The sequence below is a fragment of the Podarcis filfolensis genome (genome assembly GCF_964270895.1).
Source record: "Podarcis filfolensis genome assembly, chromosome: 8".
In the NCBI taxonomy this organism is placed as follows: domain Eukaryota; kingdom Metazoa; phylum Chordata; class Lepidosauria; order Squamata; family Lacertidae; genus Podarcis; species Podarcis filfolensis.
In genome coordinates, this window is record NC_139611.1 from 8,293,764 (window position 1) to 8,313,140 (window position 19,377).

The 19,377-nt window shown below is 46.7% G+C and overlaps 1 protein-coding gene across 2 annotated transcripts in view; it reads left to right on the forward strand.

The window, feature by feature from the left end:
• PTPN11 (protein tyrosine phosphatase non-receptor type 11) overlaps positions 1-19,104 on the forward strand; it is a 40,932-nt gene extending 21,828 nt beyond the window's left edge. Inside the window, exons 7-17 of one of the 2 annotated variants that reach the window (XR_014551809.1) lie at positions 737-833; positions 2,371-2,450; positions 6,179-6,337; positions 6,622-6,753; positions 7,540-7,694; positions 8,063-8,130; positions 9,771-9,922; positions 10,577-10,689; positions 11,958-12,061; positions 13,242-13,973; positions 14,014-19,104. Coding sequence is in view for 1 of the 2 variants with exons in the window: in XM_083629455.1 (XP_083485581.1) it covers positions 737-833; positions 2,371-2,450; positions 6,179-6,337; positions 6,622-6,753; positions 7,540-7,694; positions 8,063-8,130; positions 9,771-9,922; positions 10,577-10,689; positions 11,958-12,030 (1,029 nt within the window). In the remaining variant the exon portion in view is untranslated. Of the gene's footprint in view, positions 1-736; positions 834-2,370; positions 2,451-6,178; positions 6,338-6,621; positions 6,754-7,539; positions 7,695-8,062; positions 8,131-9,770; positions 9,923-10,576; positions 10,690-11,957; positions 12,062-13,241 lie in introns of both variants that reach the window. The other variant, XM_083629455.1, reaches the window with a different exon arrangement.
• The last annotated feature ends 273 nt before the right edge of the window (positions 19,105-19,377 follow it).

A 19,377-nucleotide genomic window follows, 5' to 3' on the forward strand; every position in this document is an offset into this window, starting at 1 on the left:
GCCCCGTGGAACGCCCTCCCATCAGATGTCAAGGAAATAAACAACTATCAGACTTTTAGAAGACATCTGAATGTAGTTTTTAATGTTTGAAGTTTTATTCTGTTTTTAGTGTTCTGTTGGGAGCCACCCAGAGTAGCTGGGGAAGCTCGACCAGATGGGTGGGGTATAAATATTATTATTATTCATATTATTAATAATATTAACCTACTTGATCAGGCCAAAGGCCCACCTTGTTCAGTATCCTGTTCTCATTGTGGCTAACAGCTGCCCTAATGGGAAACTGGCAAATAGGACTAAGCACAGGAGCACTTCACCTCCCCTGGCTTTCAGCAACTGGTATTCACAAGCATTACTTGTGTGAAACTTTCGTCCTTGGTGCCCTGTGTTCTGCTGCTTTGGAATACGGGCTGCTTTGCAAAACGTTAACATCGCCGTAAATCCTTTCTCAATAGACTTTGGGTTGTCATCGCCTTCTGTGGAATTCTATAAAAATGCTCAGTGTTGGTTCACGGCCATGGTTATCCAGCAGCTGCTTACAAGGCTCTTGTAATCAGGGTCCACCCTCATCTCCGCTGGGATATTCATAGTGGCATGTTTCTTTGGCACTTGCCTTTGTGTCTTTGGCCCACGATGAGCAGGATGGGCACGTGCTGGTGAAATTCGGGGCTGGGGCTGGTGGAGGAGGCGGTAAACACTTTGCAATGTTTGTTGGACCCCCTTCTTGTTCTTTGTTCAGACTCTCCAGCAGCAAGAATGCAAACTCCTCTACAGCCGTAAAGAGGGGCAGCGGCAGGAGAACAAGAACAAGAACAGATACAAGAATATTTTGCCCTGTGAGTACTGAATGCTCTGTCCTTGCCTCTTCCTCAAAGCCGAGGTTCCTGGCCAGTAAGATTCACCCGGTTAACCTTTGAGCTCTCCTGTCTGTTGGTGAGAATGCACAGCCTTCTGTTTCTGGCACTTCCAGTTAAAAGGGTCTCTGCTAGCAGGAGATGCCCCTTTCAATGCCACTCTGGAGAGCCTTTGGCAGGCCCTCTTCAGCCTGGTTGTTATTAATTATTATTATTATTATTATTTATAGCCCGCCCATCTGGCTGAGTTTCCCTCCTCATGTGGCTGGGGCTCTCAACTCCCACCATCACTGGCCATTGGCCATGCTGGCTGGAGTTAATGGAAGTGTGAGCCGAACAGTGTTCAAACATTTCCTTTGAAAAGTACCTGGAAACTTCAGCTTGCCCAGAATGCTGTGGCCAGACTGCTGACAAGGCCAAACTGTTAGACTGTTGACTCATAAATATTTTTAAAAAAATATTCCCCCCCCCCCCGTTTTTTAAAGAAGTTTTACAAAGATACAAATCCAATATTTTCCCAGTAAACATGTATTTTTTTTACTAGCCCCACCCCTTTTGAGGGTTCTTACATTTTTAAAATTTGTAACACTGCATTTCCTTCCTTATGCCAATTCTTAGTTACTCCCTGGTTTTCCTTTAACATGAATTTCAACTGCTTGGTTTTAAGTTAATCCTGCTAATGAACATATGTGTACAAAAACATTTCAGATAATCCACAAATTTTCCCCGGTCTTTGATAAAGCTTTTTGGTTCTCCTGGTTTCTTATTGCTCCCTAAAGGTTTGCCATTTCTGCATAGTCCATTAATTTAGTCTGTGACTCCTCCTTGGTTGGTGCAGAATCTTCTTTCCATCTCTGAGCATAAATGATCCTGGCTGCGGTAGTAGCATACATAAACAGGGGTGGGGTGGTTTGTTTGTTTTTTGGTCTTTAGGTAACTCTGTACTGATTATCCCTAAAAGAAAACCTTCTGGTTTTTTAATAAAAGTTATTTTAAACATTTTCTTCAATTCATTATAAATCATTTCCCAGAAAGCTTTTGGTATCTTACAAGACCACTGACTGTTGACTCATACTAACAAGGTTCTGGCTAGTGTAACTTTGGCAGGGATGTGTGTGGCTATCACATTTGGCCATCGCAGGCTGGCTTAGAGGAGGGATGGCAAGGCAGGTGGGAGGAGGAAGGAGAAATTGAAAAGAAATGAGGCAGTTTCTCCTCCTGTCTGCTTTCCCATTCCACCTAACCTCAGCCAGCCGTGATAGGTAAGGCTGGTTTTCAACTTAGCATGAAATCTGACGTGTAATTGGCTCATTTTGCCTGGAGAGAAATTTCCAGCTCACGTTCTCTCTAACACAGGATAAACTTCTGTAATGCTTTTTTCCCTGGTTGCCCGGGCACAACTGTGGTTCACCCGAGGCAACCAGCTGGGTAGCAGTGGACAAATAATATCTGACTTAGCAATTGCTGGTTGTAGCTGTTTAATAAGGTATGTCTTTGTTTTTCCCTTCCCTCCTTCCAGTTGACCATACCAGAGTTGTCCTTCATGATGGTGATCCGAATGAGCCTGTTTCTGATTACATAAATGCCAATATTATCATGGTAAGGGTGTTTGTGGGGATTCACCCCCCCCCGCCCGCCTCTGGGAGACTTGCAGACTTAATCTTTACTGTTGAGGGGAGGGGTGAGTCTGGAAGAGCATCCCCAACCAGATAGTTAGTGGACCCTATTATTACCTGTTGGTTGGACAGTGTTCTCGAAGCTGCCAACTTGAGTTTGATGAAACTGTGGGAGGCAGTGAAAGACAGGAGTGCCTGGCATGCTCTGGTCCATTGGGTCACGAAGAGTCGGACACGACTAAACAACTAAACAACAACAACATTATTACCTGTGGGTAGGGCGGCCAACCCTGGGATGAGTTAAAATTTTGTTGTTGTTTAGTTGTGTCCGACTCTTCGAGACCCCATGGACCAGAGCACACCAGGCACTCCTGTCTTCCACTGCCTCCCGCAGTTTGGTCAAACTCATGCTGGTAGCTTCGAGAACACTGTCCAACAATCTCGTCCTCTGTCGTCCCCTTCTCCTTGTGCCCTCCATCTTTCCCAACATCAGGGTCTTTTCCAGGGAGTCTTCTCTTTAGGCTGGACTGCTACAGGTGGGGGATTAGATCGGTGGTAGAATCTTAATGTATTTTAAAAAAATAATTCATCAATCATCCTGGTACAGAGATTACACACATCAAGGAGAAGAATTTGACCCTTGTCTTCTCTGGTGTGCTAGTGTACAGGTTTCCTGTGTGTAGGGGGCTTACTCATCTATTTCTGCTTCGAAGGTGGCTCACATGGCCAAATGATTGTCTGCTTAGAATAAAAATAATAAGGAGCGTGCAATATTAGTCCAACGTCAGAATCTGAGGCGGAGCAATGTAGGAGCTGGAGTGTCCTTTTACCACTTTGGGTCTCTAGATGTTCTTGAACTACAGCCCCCATCATCCCTGACCACTTGCAACGCTGGCTAGGGATGATGGGAATTGTAGTTCAACAACATCTGGGGACTTAAGGTGGAGAAAGGGTGCTCTGGAGATTGACCAGCCAGGCCTCAGCCAGACAGCAAATAAGATGGAAGGAGGAAGAACCAGTTACTATCTCAGGGTCACCCACCTTTTAGCTCTCGGTATTTCAGCTGAATTGTTGCATTCATTTATTTGGAGCAATTTTACCCTATCCTTTTGCAAAAAAGGCTTAGATGCAATCAATTAAAGAAGATAGTCTCTGCCCACAGACTTATAATCTGAACATATAACATGAAAGGAAGGAATGGGGAGGCCGTCTCTTCCTTTTTCCTGCTGCGGCAGCCTGCTGGCAGGGCCCAGTTGAAGGAGAGGAGGCCCAAAGGATGGTTGGCTTCTCCTTCCCTATGCTGCGTGGAAAGGAGGAGAGATCTAGTTTCCAGAAAGTTGCCTCCCTTTGCTGATTGCCCCTGCTGTTTTTATAGATAAGCTGTTAAATTGATGTTTATTGTTTCCATGCATTCTTTAGTGTAATCTGCTTTGTGAGGCTCACCTGAAAAGGCAGTACAGTGGTACCTCGGGTTAAATACTTAATTCGTTCCGGAGGTCCGTACTTAACCTGAAACTGTTCTTAACCTGAAGCACCACTTTAGCAAATGGGGCCTCCTGCTGCTGCCGGAGCCTGATTTCTGTTCTCATCCTGAAGCAAAGTTCTTAGCCCGAGGTACTATTTCTGGGTTAGCGGAGTCTGTAACCTGAAGCGTATGTAACCTGAAACATATGTAACCTGTACAGTAGGATTGTGTCTTGTGGGTGTTGTGTTCTTTGGGGATAGGGGTTGGGGTAGCGTGGAAAGCTGAAAGTACATACCTTGGTTTTCGAACGCAGTCCGTTCCGGAAGACCGTTCGACTTCCAAAACGTTCAAAAACCAAGGCACAAAGGGCGGTCCGCCAATTCAATAGAGAAAATTGTGAAAAACAACAGATACACGCAGCGGAAGCCGTTTATTTCCGAGGCGCATTTGAAAACGGAAACATTTGCTTCCGGGTTTTCGGCGTTCAAAAACTGAAACGTTCGGCAATGGAGACATCCAAAAACTGAGGTACCACTGTATAGTCAATACAACCCTCTAGAACCAGCCACACGCAAGCAATCTTACCTTCTAGAACCAGAGCTAGATCTCGTGAAGGCTGCCAGAGGTTCCCAGAGCCCGGTAAGCGAGGCAGAGGGCTTCAAAGCTCTTTGCAAGGAGGGAGCAAGTTGTGCTCCTTGGAGAAGAAAGATGGGCTATAAAGGCAACAGACAAACAAGCAAATAAAATATCCTTTGCTTTGCTGGAAATCGAAACTCAGGACCACATTCTTTTCCTGAATACTATGCTGTTTTTTGGACAGGTGTGGCACAGGTGCGCGAAGGAAGATTTCTGGTGGCACTGCTCCACTCTTAAATGTCATGGGGATTCATGTGGAAGTATCCTGAGTCTCTATACGGGACATGATATGGGGCCCAGCCAGGCTGTGCCTTCCCCTTTTAAGATAAACTTTTGCCTGAAGGCTTTTGTCTCAATGATTTTTTGAAATGGTACGGGGCTAGGGTGGCGGGTGTCAGTGTTGAGGTTTGTATTTCATTTTAATCTTCCAGTTAGAGTTAGAGTATTGTTCTGCTTCGTGTTTGCGGGCTTCTAATGTTTTCTACTACTACTGTAGCAGGGGTTGGTGTTTTGTTTTCTCAATATGGTGTATGGAACATTTAATAATAATAATATAATAATAATAATTTTTATTTATACCCTGCCCTCCCCAGCCAAGGCCGGGCTCAGAGCGGCTTACAAGCAATAATAAAAACAAGTTGAATGATTACAACTTAAAAACAAAATTAAAATACAGCATTAAAATATTGAAATATTAAAATATTAAAATGTAGCCTCATCACAGGAGGAGAAGGAAAAGAAAAAAGAAAGAGAGGGAGGGAATCAAATTGGCTCCAAGCCAAAGGCCAGGTGGAACAACTCTGTCTTACAGGCCCTGCGGAAAGAAATCAGATCCTGCAGGGCCCTGGTCTCATGAGGCAGAGCGTTCCACCAGACCGGAGCCAGAGTTGAAAAGGCCCTGGCTCTGGTTGAAGCCAATCTAACTTCCTTAGGGCCTGGGACCACTAGGGTGTTGCTATTTATGGACCTTGAGGCTCTCCGTGGGGTATATCAGGAGAGGCGGTCCCGTAGATACGAGGGTCCTAGGCCGTGAAGGGCTTTAAAGGTCAAAAGCAGCACCTTAAATCTGACCCTGTACTCCACCGGGAGCCAGTGCAGCTTGAAAAGCACTGGGTGAATATGCTCCCATGGCAGAGACCCCGTGAGGAGCCTCGCTGCAGCATTCTGCACCCAATGGAGTTTCTGGGACAGCTTCAAGGGCAGCCCCGCGTAGAGCGAATTACAGTAGTCAAGCCTGGAGATGGATCACTGTGGTTTATTTAATATGTTATATCAGGCACATCCAACTCCCAAGAGACTGCAATCTGCTCACAGTATTAAAATGCTGTCTGCAATCTACCCATTGTCATTGCCAGGCAAACTGAGCTTTTTTTAGGGGGAGCAAAAGTTGTTGAGCTTTTCTTAGGGGGAGCCTAAGACCATGGATGCAACGCAGTCGACCATAAGATCATGATCAACCTGTTGGACATGCCCATGTTATATTATCCCCCCCCCCCATTTTCTATGAGATAATGTATTCATGCCTGTATATATGTTTTCCACTGTAAGTTGCTTGGAGACCCTTTATGTGACAAGTCGCTTATAACTTAATTATTATTCTTATTTTGCAGCCGGAGTTTGAAACCAAGTGCAACAATGCAAAGCCCAAGAAAAGCTACATTGCCACCCAAGGCTGCTTGCAGAACACCGTCAACGACTTCTGGAGGATGGTGTTCCAGGAGAACTCGCGCGTGATCGTTATGACGACGAAAGAAGTCGAGAGGGGAAAGGTAAGGAGCCCACCCCTCTCAGGGGATCTTGCAAGGCTGATCAGCCTCTGAGCATATCAAAACAAAATTTTAAAAATCCTTCCAGTAGCACCTTAGAGACCAACTAAGTTTGTTATTGGTATGAGCTTTCGTCTCAGGGTAGATTTGATTTACTTCCATCAGCCTCCACATCATATGGCCTCGCCGTCTGGGGCTGATGGGAGTTGTAGCCCAAAATATACGGAGAACTTCAGTTGGCTGACATTGACGAACCCAGCAGCCCACCACCCTGTCTTGTTTTCCAGAGCAAGTGCGTAAAATACTGGCCAGATGAACACGCCCTAAAGGAATACGGTGTGATGCGCGTCCGAAATGTCAAAGAGAGTGCGGCTCATGATTACACGTTACGGGAACTCAAGCTTTCAAAGGTTGGGCAGGTAAGTCTGTGAAGTTGTTTCTTTAGTTCTGGCCAGCCTCTGGCTCATATTCTTCAAATGTGGTAGCAGCCAGACCTAAAGAAGAGCCCGCTTCTGTCCCATATATGTTTGTTTACATATGGCTAGTCATTAAAAAAAATAAATCAGAGCAGTTTGTACCAATTGTACAAAAACCCAAACCATATAAAAATGATAAAATCAGAGGTCAGCTAACGGTTGGAAATCCTTAACTGCCTGAAAAGGCCTGGCAGAATAGAAAAGTTTTTAGCAGTTGTTTAAAAGTTGGCCCAGGAAGTGCATGTACAAGTGCTTGTAGCCTTGCTTCTCGCAGTGTGGGAACCACCAGAAGGCCCTCGGAACTGGACCTCAGCGTCCGGGCAGAATGATGGGGTTGGAGATGCTCCTTCAGCAAACATGGAGGCCGAGCATAGCCATTGGGCCTAGTCTCCATTGAGAGCCCTCTTCTCCATGAATTGGTCCAATTTTCTTGTAAAGCCCCCCCAAGTTTCGGCCATTGCTGCTTCTTGTGGGAGTGAGTTCCGTAGTTCATGCAACATGTGAGGAAGGACTTTCTTCCATCTGTCTTGAATCTCTCCTCTGAAAACAGGCCTTGGTTTGCCAGGAATGCGTATAATGTTGGGGGGGGGCAGTCGGATCTCCTGAGGGAGGGGCTTCTTCTGTAACTGGGGTGCTGCTGTTGAGATGACTCCTCATCTCCAGTGGCTCCCCCTCCCCCAAAGTGCTCCTTAAAAGGCAGGGAAAGATATTTGGGTGCCGTCTCTCCAGGGCAACACCGAACGAACAGTCTGGCAGTATCACTTCAGAACCTGGCCTGACCATGGAGTCCCCAGTGATCCTGGAGGAGTTCTAGATTTCTTAGAAGAGGTTCATCACAAGCAAGAAAACATCTCGGATGCTGGCCCAGTCGTGGTCCATTGCAGGTACCGTGATGCTTGGGCTCTGCCAGGGTAGGCAACCTAAGGTCTGTGGGCTGGATCCGGCCCAATCACCTTCTAAATCCGGCCCGCAGATGGTTCGGGAATCAGCGTGTTTTTACATGAGTGGAATGTGTCCTTTTATTTAAAATGCATCTCTGGGTTATTTGTGGGGCATAGGAATTTGTTCATTTCCCCCCTCAAAATATAGTCTGAGAGACTATAAAAATGGTCTGAGAGACGGTGAACCGGCCCATTGGTTGCTGACCCCGGGCTATGCCTTTGCTCTTAAGCACAACATTTTTCAAAGCCAGAAGAAGCAGAAATATAAGTTGTGTGTCTGTGTTTTTTCCCTCTTTCCCCCTCCTTCCTAGTGCTGGAATCGGCCGGACCGGAACATTCATTGTGATAGATATTCTCATTGACATAATCAGAGAGAAAGGTGAGTCCCACTGCTGTTGTGTCAGCCTTCGCCTGCCTGGTGGGTTACAATTTCCATCAGTCCCAGCCAACACAGCTGTATGATGCTGAGGCAGATGGGAGCATGGGCTTTCTGGAGGCAAGGGCTGATGGGCCACGAAGGCAGAGCACAGCCATCCTGGCTGGTAGCCACCAATAGCCCTTCTCCTCCATGAATTTCTCCTACCCTCTTTTAAAGCCATTCAGGTTGGTGGTCATCACTGCCTCCTGTGGGACTGAGTTCCAGAGATTAACTATGCCCTGCATAAGAAAGGACTTCCTTTTATCTGCCCTGAATCCTCCATTGTCCAGATTCTTCGCAGTTCCACTTACCGTATTTTTCGCTCTATAAGACGCACCTTTCCCCTCCTAAAAAGTACAGTGGTACCTCGGATTAAGTACTTAATTCGTTCCGGAGGTCCGTTCTTAACCTGAAACTGTTCTTAACCTGAAGCACCACTTTAGCTAATGGGGCCTCCTGCTGCTGCCGCGCCACCGGAGCATGATTTCTGTTCTCGCCCTGAAGCAAAGTTCTTAACCTGAGGTACTATTTCTGGGTTAGCGGAGTCTGTAACCTGAAGCGTATGTAACCTGAAGTGTATGTAACCCGAGGTACCACTGTAAGGGGAAATCTGCGTGCGTCTTATGGAGCGAATGCAGGCTGCGCAGCTTTCGCTGAAGCCAGGAGAGTGAAAGGGATTGGTGAGCACCGATCCCTCTTGCTCTCCTGGCTTCAGGGATAGCCACCCGAAGCCTCCTGAGCTGTGCATTGCGTTCGCTGAAGCCAGGAGAGCAACAGGGATCGATCCCTCTTGCTCTCCTGGCTTCACTTCGCTGGAGAGGCGCTTTCGCTGAAGCCAGGAGAGCAAGAGGGATCAATCACTCTTGCTCTCCTGGCTTCGCTTCGCTGGAGAGGCACTGCGCAGCTTTCCCTCTCTGCTCAGTGCCCCTTCAGCGAAGCGGGAGAAGAAATGGAAGGGGCTCCGCGTCTCCTGCCGCTTCGCTGAAGGGGCGCTGCGCAGAGAGGGAAATCTGTGCAGGGCCCCTTTAGCGAAGCGGGAGGAGAAACGGAGCCCCTTCCGTTTCTCCTCCCGCTTTGCTGGAGAGGTGCTGAGCAGAGAGGGAGAGAATTCCCCCCCCCCCCCCGTTCTCCTCCTCTAAAACTAGGTGCATCTTATGGTCGGGTACGCCTTATAGAGCGAAAAATACGGTGCTGTAGCTGCTTGAAATGGAGCCTACAAACAAATGAAATTAGAACGAAATGGAGCCTCCAGGCCCAGGAGCAGTCTCTTCTTGAGACCCAAGTCCTAGAGGCACTTCCTCAAGGCCTCTTCTGGTTGGTCACCGTGGAGAAGAGGTTGCAAGGCTTGGTGGGTCCTTGGTCTGACCCAGCAAGGCCATCCTTGCCTCCTCACTCCCAGGCTGCCCAGCCTAGATTGCTGCTCTTCAGGAACTTCAGACGTCAGTGTAGAAGTGGAAGTTATTTCGCTGCGGCATAAGCTGCTGCTGGCTTGGGAGCTTAGGTGTGACCTCAGCCAGAATGAGTGGAGCTGGAAGGGTTTTCTCTTGGGTCCTACCTGGGCATCCCTGTCCTGCTGATCCTTTTTACTCCCTGCCCTCCAGGCGTCGACTGTGACATTGACGTCCCGAAAACCATCCAAATGGTGCGGTCCCAGCGGTCAGGGATGGTGCAGACGGAGGCCCAGTACCGGTTCATTTACATGGCGGTGCAGCACTACATCGAAACGCTACAGCGTCGGATCGAGGAGGAGCAGGTAATGCCTCGAGTCGGGCTTTGAAGCAGGGCTGCTTTGGCTAAGGGCCCAGCGGGCGGGAAGTTCCAGTCTTGCCTTTTAAAAATAGGATTGTCTTTCAGATTTTCCGTTGTATTCTGGTTTTAGCATCTGTGTTTTGTGGTTTACTTATTGTGAATGTGTATGGGACACGGGTGGCGCTGTGGGTAAAACCTCAGTGCCTAGGACTTGCCGATCGTATGGTCTGCGGTTCAAATCCCCGCGGCGGGGTGAGCTCCCGCCTTTCGGTCCCAGCTCCTGCCCACCTAGCAGTTCGAAAGCACCCCTAAGTGCAAGTAGATAAATAGGTACCGCTTTATAGTGGGAAGGTAAACGGCGTTTCCGTGTGCTGCGCTGGTGCTGGCTCGCCAGAGCAGCTTTGTCACGCTGGCCACGTGACCCGGAAGTGTCTGCGGACAGCGCTGGCTCCCGGCCTCTTAAGTGAGATGAGCGCACAACCCTAGAGTCGGACACGACTGGCCCGTACGGGCAGGGGTACCTTTACCTATTGTGAGTGTATTTTAGTTACCTTGGTAAAAAAAAAAGTAACTGGTAAATTTAATTACTAATAAAACTAATATGATCAATAAGTGATCTCCCTTGCCTCCATGTGCTCTCTGTCTCTCTCCCTTTCAGAAGAGTAAGAGAAAAGGCCACGAGTATACAAACATTAAATATTCTTTAGCAGACCAGGCCAGTGGAGACCAGAGTCCTCTCCCACCCTGTACTCCAACTCCGACCTGCCCTGAGTAAGTAGATGATCTCCTTCCCTTGCCAAGATCACATGCAAGGGCAAAGTTCGACATCACACCCAGATACAATGGCAAGCGACACGACTGTGACAGTGATACAGTCGTACCTTGGAAGTTGAACGCCTTGCGACTCGAACGTTTTGGCTCCCGAACTCCGCAAACCTGGAAGTGACTGTTCCGTTTTGCAAACGGTCTTGGAAACCCGAATGTCCGACGTGGCTTCCTGCAATTGGAAGCTGCGCCTTGCTTTCCAAACGTTTTGGAAGTCGAATGGACTTCCGGAACGGATTCCATTCGACTTTCAAGGTACGACTGTATGTTCATGAGGAGAAGAAGCTTCCGACAAAGGATGGCAAAATACTATTGCAATTGTAAAGTGTAAATTTCAGCAAGGTTTACAAGGAACCAATATAGGCCCATTTATTATTACAGTATTATTATTATTATTATTATTATTATTATTATTATTATTATTATTTATTAAGTTTTTCATCTAAGCAGATGAAAAATAGGCAGCCTTCCAGGTAAGATTCTGTTTCCAAGGTTTTCCTCAGGTGTTAACACCTCAAAGGCCGTATATTTGCAGTTTTCACAACTGGGAGGACTTCATCTTCCACTGCTCTGGGCTTATCCATGTGAAAGAAGGCCCAGGATTGCACAGGAAGCAAAAATGCAGGAGGTGGGCTCCCCTGGGTCATTCCTGTCCTTGTGCACCATTAGGAGGCTGCCTTTCCTTGTTACCCAAATGCCTAGGCACTGCAGCTTTATCCACATGGAAAGATTTGGCAAGGCTTCTCTTACACTGTATGTAGAGCAAACCTCTTGGAGCTATAATGTAAAGGGGCTGGCAAACAACCCCCAACACCTGTGCGTCAGCCTTGAAAAGTTTGCAAACAGATGGTCTCATCACAGAAAGATTTTCTGTGTCTCTGCAGGCTTTTAAAAAAAAAAACAAATAAATGCAAAGTTTGTCATTTTTTTCCAGAGCTTAAATCCTGCTTTTCTTGCTTTAGGAAACATAAAGCACATTTCTTCTGTGCCTGGAGCCTTCCAGATGTTTTGCACCATGATTCCCATCAGCACTAGACAGCATGGCTCATGGGGGATGTGGTCCAAAACATTTAGAGAGGATCCGATTGGCGAAGTCTGTTCTGAGTGACCCAGCCATCCAGCAAACAAATGGAAACAGCATCAGCGGAAACCTTGTCTTTGTGTTTCTTCTCTGTTTCCAGTGGATTTTAAACCCCCTTTGCTTCTCCCTCCAGGATGAGGGAAGACAATGCCATGAGAGTCTATGAAAACGTTGGTCTGATGCAGCAGCAGAAAAGCTTCAGATGAGATGAAATGAGCAGCGTTCCTTGTGAGGAAGGCAAGTCCGACTCGGGTTGTGGCAGGGCTTAGCAGAGGGTTGCACGTTAATGGGGATCAGGTGTGTGCAGGCTGCAAGCGAACTACATCCTTGCATTTCCAGATTCACTTCTCACATGCTCCAGTGAAAGAATCTTGGGAGCAGGGCTGGGAACGACTTCCAGCTGGCACCCTTAAGACATGTTGCTAGTCTTTAGTTTCCGAGCACAATTCAAAGTGTTGGTGCTGACCTTTAAAGCCCTAAACGGCCTCGGTCCAGTATACCTGAAGGAGCGTCTCCACCCCCATCGTTCTGCCCGGACACTGAGGTCCAGCGCCAAGGGCCTTCTGGCGGTTCCCTCACTGCGAGAAGCAAAGCTACAGGGAACCAGGCAGAGGGCCTTATCGGTAGTGGAATGCCCTCCCATCAGATGTCAAGGAAATAAACAACTATCTGACTTTTAGAAGACATCTGAAGGCAGCCCTGTTTAGGGAAGCTTTTAATGTTTGATGTATTACTGTATTTTAGTATTTGGTTGGAAGCCGCCCAGAGTGACTGGGGAAGCCCAGCCAGATGGGCGGGGTATAAATAAATTATTATTATTATTATTATTATTATTATTATTATTATTATTATTAGGTGGGCCATTGGTCTGGCTCAAGATGAAGCAGGTTCTCCATAGGTTAGCATGGCAGTCCTTAAAGCTGCAAAGCTCAGGCAGCTCTAGGACAGGAGTGGCCACCTAGATGATGCTGGAAATGCAACTTCCATCATCCATGACGTTTGGTCAGGGCAGTATGGGAGTTGCAGTCCCCAATCCCCTGTTATAGCGCCCTCTCTGTATATTGTGGAGAAAGGCATGAGGTAGTCCAGCATGTGTGCGATTCTACCTTCCCTATTCTCAGGGCAGTATCTCCTATCTTCACAACAACTTTGTGGGGTAAGTTAGGGCGAGAGAGATTGGTCCAAGATGACCCAGCATGCTTTGTGGCTGTGCGGATTTGAATCTGGGTCTGTCCAGGCTCAGTCCAATACTCCATCCCCGTTTCACCTTCCTGGTTCCCAAATTTGAGTTCCAGTCAGCCACTTGGGACCCACTTCTAGTTCCTCTCCTATTGCGTGTGATTCCCCTCTGAATTGAAGAACGGAGATGAGCCTGAGCATATGTTTAAAGGCTCTTTCTTCTTTTCTCCCTTTACAGAACTGAAATACCATTTTCTTTTCTAAGAAAGTGAAGCCAAGTGACTTGAGAAGCGTCCCATGAAGATGAGTGGACTTTGACAGCTGCATAGAGCCTCTTATTTATGGTGTTTTTAACCCTTCAGTAATAAGCGGAACTTAAGACTATCTTTCAGAGAAACTCCTAATGCCTTTTCTCAACATTGTCTGATTTCTACAGTCCCTGATTTTGTTTTGTTTCCATTCAACTTGCGGTTCTTTTGCCTCCAGTGCAGACCAATACTCTGTTGTACTTGAACATTTTTCTCTCTCTCCCTCCTAGATGCTGAGGTTTTAAAGCTGTTTCCAATTAGATATATATTTTTTTTTAAGGAAAATCCGTTTCTTATACTTAAAAAAGAAATCAAGTAGCACGTCAGGTGATAAACTAATACTTTTTTCGTTGTTGGAGGTGTGTGTGTGTGTGTGTGTCAGTTGTGCTAATTAGACATTTGTTCCTCCCCTTCTGCCCCCTTACTCTTGGCCCTGCTTCTGGTGAGGAGCCAGTGATCGTTCTGGAACAGGGCACGTTGATCAGTTAATTTGTTCAAGACTTTAGTCCTCAAGGTGTCTGTCTTTCTTGGAAACGACGTTGCTTCTCTAGAACTGCCAATGATGCATGGTTTGCACCAGAGAAAACTAGTTTGTTTCTTAGAGCCTGCTGGGCAACTGTTAAGATGGTTGCTGCTGAATTCTGAGTGTTTTGGTTCGGGTGGTTGGGGGGAGGAGAGAGAGAGAGAGAGAGAGAGAGAGAGAGAGAGAGAGAGAGAGAGAGGGAGAGAAAGGGAGTGGTAGCTAAACTCTGATTCTGTGGTCACAATGTTGGTGGCGTTCTGGAGTAAGCAGCCCAGCCTCTTTATCCGAGGCTCGTCTGGGGAGCAATCTCCTTTACTGCCCTGCCTGTGAGCATCCCAGGTGGTGTGTTAAAAGCAGGACACTGAACTAAACTGACCGGAATGACCCACTGGGGGTTTTCTTGTGTTCTCCGCCCTCTCTCCTTAAGAGGGGCAAGCGGTTGGATTGTCGGCAGTTGCGTTTCCCTGAATGTTGCCTCGGCCGTGTGGAAGGGGAGCTCTTGCTTCACGTTGCCTTGTGAGGGCGGAGGAAGATCTGGTTTCCAAAATGTCTTAGCAGCGTATTCCGTTAAGCGTAGATGTTCTGTGGTTAACATTCTGCCTTTTTTTTCAAAGTGCCTTTCCCCTCCTGCCTCCCAGCTCCGGAAGCATCTCTCCCCGGCTGGTGTAGTTTTCCCCCCCTGTCGGTGGAGTGGCGTTGAGCTTCTCTAAGTGGTCATTTCGTGGCCGTCAAAGCCGTAGCCCATCCTAGATGCAGGACATCACCCTTCCTTGGCCAGCCTTTGCAGGGTTTGGGGTGTGTGTGGTGGCAGGTTCTGATCAGTGGGGTGAGGTGGGGAGGCTTTTTCCGGAGGCCTTTGGTTGGCAGCGTAAGCCAGAGATGTTCTCCAAGGTCTGCTTTTCCCTTTGAGGCTGCATGGGAAGCTGACATGCTTAGGTCAGAGCTGGAAAAACCTAATTTTAAGGCAGCGCTGTTGGGAAATCAGCCTCTTGTTGCCTTGGCTGTGCGTACATCATTCTTAAAAACAATTAGGGTTTTAAAAAGTTGTGCACCCGGAAAAACTACATCCTGCAGTCTAAATTATGTAAATGGAGCAAACTTGCATAATTTCTCTGACTTCTAATAATTGGTTCCGTAGTTTTAACTACACCCCCCCTCCCCAATTTTTACTGGCATTGCTGATTATGGAGAGAGTAATAGGGCTATTAGATTCCCCTGCCCTCCACTGAGGTTCTGAGATTTCAGCTTGTGTTGCCTGTGCACTTGAGGACTAGAACCCTGTCTGGTTTTGTTTTGTTTCAAAAGAAAGCTTCTCTTGAAGTTGAATCCTTCTCCCCCGCCACTTTGTTCAGAATCACAGTGTGCACACAGCCATGCTCGTTGCGAGTTCAGCTTGTTTGAATGGAAGGCCAGGAGGAGTGGAAATTTTCAACGTTTACTGTCCTTATAAAATAAAAAAAAACCACATTTTTTGCCCTATCTTCTAACTTCAAATTTTGGAACTCCTGTAACCAGCTATGCCTGAAATTTTGCATCTTATGCCTAAGCGTAGTTGGGCCACAGAGGAAGCTCCCTTTCTGCCTTGTCCTCAAATTTCACCTTAGCATTAGCAGAGACTTTGTCGTAGTTGTGGCCAAGAGGTTGGGAGAAAGGTGTGTGGCAGAGCCCCCCAACATTGGACAGATGGTGCCATCTGTCCCTACAAGCAGATGGTACTGGGGTGGGGTGAGGATTTTGGTCCTGGTGGATGAAGCTCCTGGAGGTGTGAGGGTTGGACAAGGGCAATTTTCAAGAGCTGAACCCCACTTACGCAAGCTAAGGGACAGGGCCATGCCTTACGATGGACCTGGCCAAAATCGGGGTCCCTGTTTCGTGTTTTCCTCCTTCCCTTCCTCATATGGAGTAAAAACCTCAACTTGTTTCCTGGTGTCGCAGTGCTAAGTTTCCCTGTGTGCTGTGCTTTGCTCCTCAAAAAATAAATAATTGGGTATTCCTGGCAGGGAAACCTGTAGCGACCCCAGGGCCCAGTTAAGTTTGGCTGCGTGTTATGAAACGGGAGAACTAGACACGGGGATGCCAATTTTGGCTGCCACCTCACTTTCCTGGCAAGCGCCCAGTTCCATCCTGCATCAGCACCCCTGGGTTTCTTCTGATAGATGGTTCTCAGCGGGAATGGGTGAAAGCATACCCATAGGATGGAAATCTTTTTTTAAAAAAGAGTGCCCTGACCGTTGTTGCTTGCCACCTTTTTAATGCGTTGTGTTGCCTCCTGAGAACTTTGACTTCAATTTCGAGGGGGCTGAAACCCTGTTCAGGTTTTTTTTTGGGGGGGGGTGACTGAAGGACTCCACAGAATCACCAGCGCTTCTTCTGGTGGACATATTTTATTTTTTCCCAGAAGAACGATGCTGAATCCTTCCTTCCTTCCTTCCTTCCTTCCTTCCTTCCTTCCTTCCTTCCTTCCTTTCTTTCTTTGCACCTGCAAAGAGCTGAGTGGAGTGCTGGTGATGTCATTGAACGCTGCCCCTCCCTTCTCCCAACGGTCCCTCAAATTTTGCTACCTGAAGCAGTCACTATTATTATTGTTGTTTTGGAAGGCTTGTCAAATGAGAGTTTTAAAGGAACAAAATTCCACCTTGAGCACGGAGCCTGTAGGGAACATTGATGCAACCCTGTCTTTCTTAAGACTGATGGGTCTGGCATCTCCTTCCAAAATGCAGTGCTCTGTGATCCCTTCCCTTCCCTTCTCTTCTCTTCTCTCTCTTCCCTCCCACCCCACCCTAGATGTCTATTAGACCACTGGCTGAAATATGCCATCAGGCAAACAAACGCTATAGGACTCTTGACAAGGTGGTAATAATTTTGACATAGAGTGTTCACCTTTTCTGTCCCAGGAGCTTTTAAAGCAGGAGGATCAATACATGCAATGGTTCTCTCCCCCCCAAATCTTTATATCTGCCCCCCTCCCCCAGCCTGAGTGAATACGGTTCAAGAAAAGCTCCACTGTGTGATTCTTGCGACTAGGATTTCGGTTGCCTGCCTGGTTTAAGTCGGAACGTGGCATGTTGAATGTGCGGTTATTATTTTTCTCAGAGCACGTGATTACAGAATGTCATTGCTGAAACTTGAAAACAAACAAACTCAAATATGATTGTGCTGAGATGAGAACTTGAATAAGATCTTTGGGCCTTGCTGAAAACCAAAAGGAGACCTGTTCTTGTGGTTGTTGTTGTTTGTTTCTTTAAAAAGCTGTCTTTTTTAAAATAAAGACCCTCGCTGTGAGTGCCCTTTTGCGGAAGCAAAACTTTAATGAACTTCCATAGCAATAGGGACACCCAACCCCTTTCCCAGGGATGGGACCCACAGGTAGCAGTATGTAAGGGGGTGGCTACATAGATATTGTGTCTTATAAGTTTGTGGACTTGCAAATGGAAGGCGCATGGAGGAATCAGAACTGTTATCGAATGTATTTTAAATGATCCTTCCCAAATTGATCTCTGAAACAGCCAAAGGCTTCAAGGGTTCTAATGACTTAGTTTTAAATGTTGGGGGAGATTTTTTTTTTACATATTTTGGGGGTCAAGGGAATGTCCTTTAATTCTGGAATTGTCTTAACTTTTGAAAAGCCTGCCCTGTCTTTTCTTTCAGTGGGAAGTTGCAAAACCTGAAACGTGGAATATTTTCACTGAAAAATTGCATTTCCCTGGTCTGGCGCATGTCCCGCTTCTTCCTGTTTTGGGGGAGAGCACTCAGAACTCTCCATGGCCAGTTTTCCTGACCTCGACTTCATGCGAGTGAAATTTAGTGACCCCTCCAGAGGCAGTGATTCCCAGACTCTTGAGGACTGTATGGTTAAGAGGCTAGTTACCTGCTGGCAAATCTGCTAGCTCTGCAGCAGGGGTGATTGGATCAGTCAGTTGCTGCCAAGGCAGAAAAAATTATCCATGCTCAGAGGCTGCTCTTTGTCATGTCTCTGCATGAGTTTGGTAGCACACCCAGATCAGGGACTCATACAGAGGGGCCTGGTGCTCTTCTAAGGGCAGATAACACTCATTCTTTCACATACTCTAAGGCTTTTGGAGTTTGTGAGTGAAGAATGTCTCCTTCTTTCTAATTTAAGAGAAAAGCATTACCTCAGAGTTTGGGAAGCCCTGGCCTATGAGGATGATCCTTGCCGGTGTGCCATTGCTTGCTGAATGTTTGATGATAACGTACTTCCATTTTTTCACCGACTCTTTAGAAGAAAGCTCCTGTCAGTCTCAACGAAATGTTTTATTCCCCCCTGCCCCCATGAAATTTCATGTTTAAAACGATTTAACTTTGTTATTCTGTAGTGAGAAACGATAGCTTCTGTTGTTAAAGGTATGTGGGGAGACGATAAATGAAATAACTGGGAACTAGCTGGGCTGGAAAACTTGCAAACTAGAAATTTTGAGCAATTTGACGTATTTCTCAGCCCCAGATACTAGGATGGGGCGGAGGCTTTATATCATAATTTTGTGTTGTGTTTTTGTTCTTTTTTCTCCAAATTTTAATCCTTAATGCCTGTCTTCTTTCTTTAATTTATGAACACCCTTGTGACTTTTTATATATATATATAAAAAAAACCGACGCTAACGGCTCTACGAGAGAAGATCTCTGTTATATTCATCTAGGTTGAAAAATAGCTTCCCCCCTTCCTTATTCTCTTCCCCCTCTTCCAGCAATGTATGAAGTATTGTACCAGAGTATTAAATGAAATGTAATATTTTATTGAGGGGGGAGGGAAGAGAGAGAAAAAGGACCTCAGCCTTCTCCTTTAAAAGGAATGCATACGTCAACAGGTTTTATGTGAATCGTGTACATGTTCCAGATGCGCTCTGACATCCAGAAGGGGCACAGCTCACAGCCAGACGCTTGGCCTGTGCCGTCCCCAGCCAAGCCTGCAGGTTCTCGCCGGCGTTTGGGGCTGGTCAGATCGCCCCCCACGCTGTTTCAAAGCCCTCGTCTTTGCTGCCTTCAGTGCCCATGTATCCCGTAGACCCTTTTGCAATCATGTGACATTAAAAGGCAAAAGAAGAAGAAAAAGATCACGTGTAGAAAACTTCCTGATTTGTCTTGTCTGTCCCCAGCCTGTAATTATGGGTGTTGAAGTCTGGCTTTGTCGCTGGCTGTGCTGTGTTTTTGTTTTTAATTGCTCCAAGGCTTATTATCCAGAGTAAAAGCATTATTTGTAAAACAACAGAACTTAAAAAATATATATAGGAATAAAAAAAAAATCCATTTTCTTATACCTGTTTCTTGAATGCTTTTGTATCGCTAGTGCCGGGTGATGTTAGTTTGCGTCTGTGGGAATTCTGCATTAAAACTCCCGATAATGCAGTTAGTATAAATCATGCAGTGCTTGTGCATTCACATGAATTCTTACATGGAAATACCGTATTTTTCGCTTCATTGGACGCAGTTTTTCCTCTCCGAAAATTGAGGGGAAATGTGTGTGCGTCCTATGGAGCGAATGCAGGCTTGTGCCATAGCCGCGCGCAACCCCTCCGGCAGGGAGAGGC